We start from the raw sequence: 2,288 nt of genomic DNA, 5'->3' as shown, positions 1-2,288 counted from the left end.
TGGACATCTGAATGTCAACAAGCCTTGGATGAGTTGAAACGTTACCTATCGAGCCCGCCCTTGTTGGATACACCGAAGGCCGACGAACAATTGTACCTATACTTGGTTGTGTCCGAGATAGCAGTAAACGGAGTACTTGTCTGAGAGGAGAAAAGTACACAATTTCATGTTTATTATATTAGTAGGACTTTAGGGGACGCCGAAAAGCGCTTTCCCCATCTTGAAAAACTTGCATTAGCATTGTTGAGTGCATTTAGAAAGTTAAAACCATACTTCCAATGTCACCCCATATGTGTAATAACAATTTACCTGTTAAGATTTCTAATGCATAAACTGGAGTTATCCGGTAGGTTAGCAAAATGGGCGGTAGAAATCAGTGGGTATGACACCGAGTATAAACCTCGAACAACCATAAAGTCTCAGATCTTGGCAGACTTCGTGGAGGATTTCACGTCTGCACTGATACCCAAGGTTGAAAGGGTGCTAGCACTAACCTCGGGTAAACCAGTCGGAGTATGGACCCTACATACGGACGGTGCATCAAACATAAAAGGGTCCGGGCTCGATATTGTGCTGAGAAGCCCAGCCGAAGAATTAATACGTCAATCTATAAAAATATCCTCGAAATTGACTAACAATGAAGCTGAGTATGAGCCTTTGATTGCAGGTTTAAAGTTGGCCCGAGGATTGGGAGCTGAGATCGTTGAGGCGATGTGCGATTCCCTCCTGGTCGTAAACCAAATCAATGGGACTTTCGAGGTGAAGGATGATAGAATGCAAAAATATTTGGAGAAAGTTGAAGTAGTCTTACATCGGTTCAAAGAGTGGATGGTCCAGCACACTCCGAGGGAACAGAACACAGAGGCCGACGCCCTAGCAAATCTGGGCTCCTCGGTTGAAGCCGAAAGGCTAAGCTCGGGTGCAATTTTTCAACTAATGAGTTCAGTTATTGAAAGCAACCAGGTCGAAGTTAACGCTGCGAGTTTAACTTGGGATTGGCGGAATAAGTACATGAATTATCTAGCAGATGGAAAGCTGCCCTCGGATTGGAAGGAATCACGTGCATTACGGACTAAAGCAGCAAGGTACTGCATAGTCGATGGTAAGTTGTACCGACACTCCTTCTATGGCCCCCTCGCTAGATGCCTAGGTCTCGGTGAAGCCGACTATGCGATGCGAGAGGTACATGAGGGAACATGCGACAATCATTCTGGAGTCGAACTGCTAGTCCGCAAACTCATCTGGGCAGGATACTATTGGGATCACATGGAAATAGATGCAAAAAACTTCATCCGCAAGTGTGACCAGTGTCAGAGGCACGCCCCGGTGATACATCAACCGAGTGAATTGTTTCATCCAATACTTTCCCCATGGCCCTTCATGAAGTGGAGAATGGATATAGTTGGACCTCTACCATCGGCACTAGGTAAAGCTCGTTTTATATTATTTATGACTAACTATTTTTCTAAGTGGGTTGAAGCTTAGGCATTTCAAAAAATTAGAGAGAAAGAGGTCATCAATTTCATATGAGACCACATCGTCTGCCGTTTCGGCATTCCAGCCAAAATCACTTGTGACAATGGCCGTCAATTCGTAGGGGCCAAGGTAAACGATTTCCTCGAGGGATTGAAGATAAAGAAAATAGTGTCGACTCCGTATCACCCAAGTGCAAACGGACAGGCGGAATACACGAACAAAACTATCATTCAGAGCCTGAGAAAGCGCCTCGATGAGTCCAAGGGTAGATGGAGGGAACTCCTCCCCGAAATACTCTGGGCGTACAGAACGACCCCGAAGTCAAGTACCGGCAAAACACCGTTTTCTCTTATGTACGACACAGTGGCTCTAATCCCGGTGGAGGTAGGTGAGCCCAGCTTCAGATTCCAATATTGTCTTCCTCGAGGGATTGAAGATAAAGAAAATAGTGTCGACTCTGTATCACCCAAGTGCAAACGGACAGGCGGAATACACAAACAAAACTATCATTCAGATCCTGAGAAAGCGCCTCAATGAGTCCAAGGGTAGATGGAGGGAACTCCTCCCCGAAATACTATGGGCGTACAGAATGACCCCGAAGTCAAGTACCGGCGAATTATCGTTTTCTCTTGTGTACGTCACAGAGGCTCTAATCCCGGTAGAGGTAGGCGAGCCCAGCTTCAGATTCCAATATGCCACGAGGGAAGCAAACGATGAAGCGATGGCTATAAAGTTGGATTTGACGGAAGAATTGCGCGAGGCCACTTTAGTCCGTTTGGTAGCCCAAAAACAACGAATGGACAGATATTATA

At 45.8% G+C, this 2,288-nt stretch overlaps 1 protein-coding gene across 1 annotated transcript; it reads left to right on the top strand.

Moving 5' to 3' along the window:
* Positions 1-324: 324 nt before the first annotated feature.
* Positions 325-1,485, top strand: LOC132616966 (uncharacterized). The gene has a single exon (XM_060331779.1). It carries the CDS (start codon positions 325-327, stop codon positions 1,483-1,485), a length of 1,161 nt encoding a protein of 386 aa, XP_060187762.1.
* Positions 1,486-2,288: the final 803 nt, after the last annotated feature.

This window comes from Lycium barbarum, chromosome 1, assembly GCF_019175385.1.
Source record: "Lycium barbarum isolate Lr01 chromosome 1, ASM1917538v2, whole genome shotgun sequence".
Lineage (NCBI taxonomy): Eukaryota > Viridiplantae > Streptophyta > Magnoliopsida > Solanales > Solanaceae > Lycium > Lycium barbarum.
Note: the sequence above shows the minus strand (reverse complement) of the source record. Positions and strands in the feature narration are given on the sequence as shown.

What these genes read in the sequence shown, in the direction of transcription:
- LOC132616966 (XM_060331779.1), top strand. Translation starts at nt 325, where the DNA reads ATGCATAAACTGGAGTTATCCGGTAGGTTAGCAAAATGGGCGGTAGAA.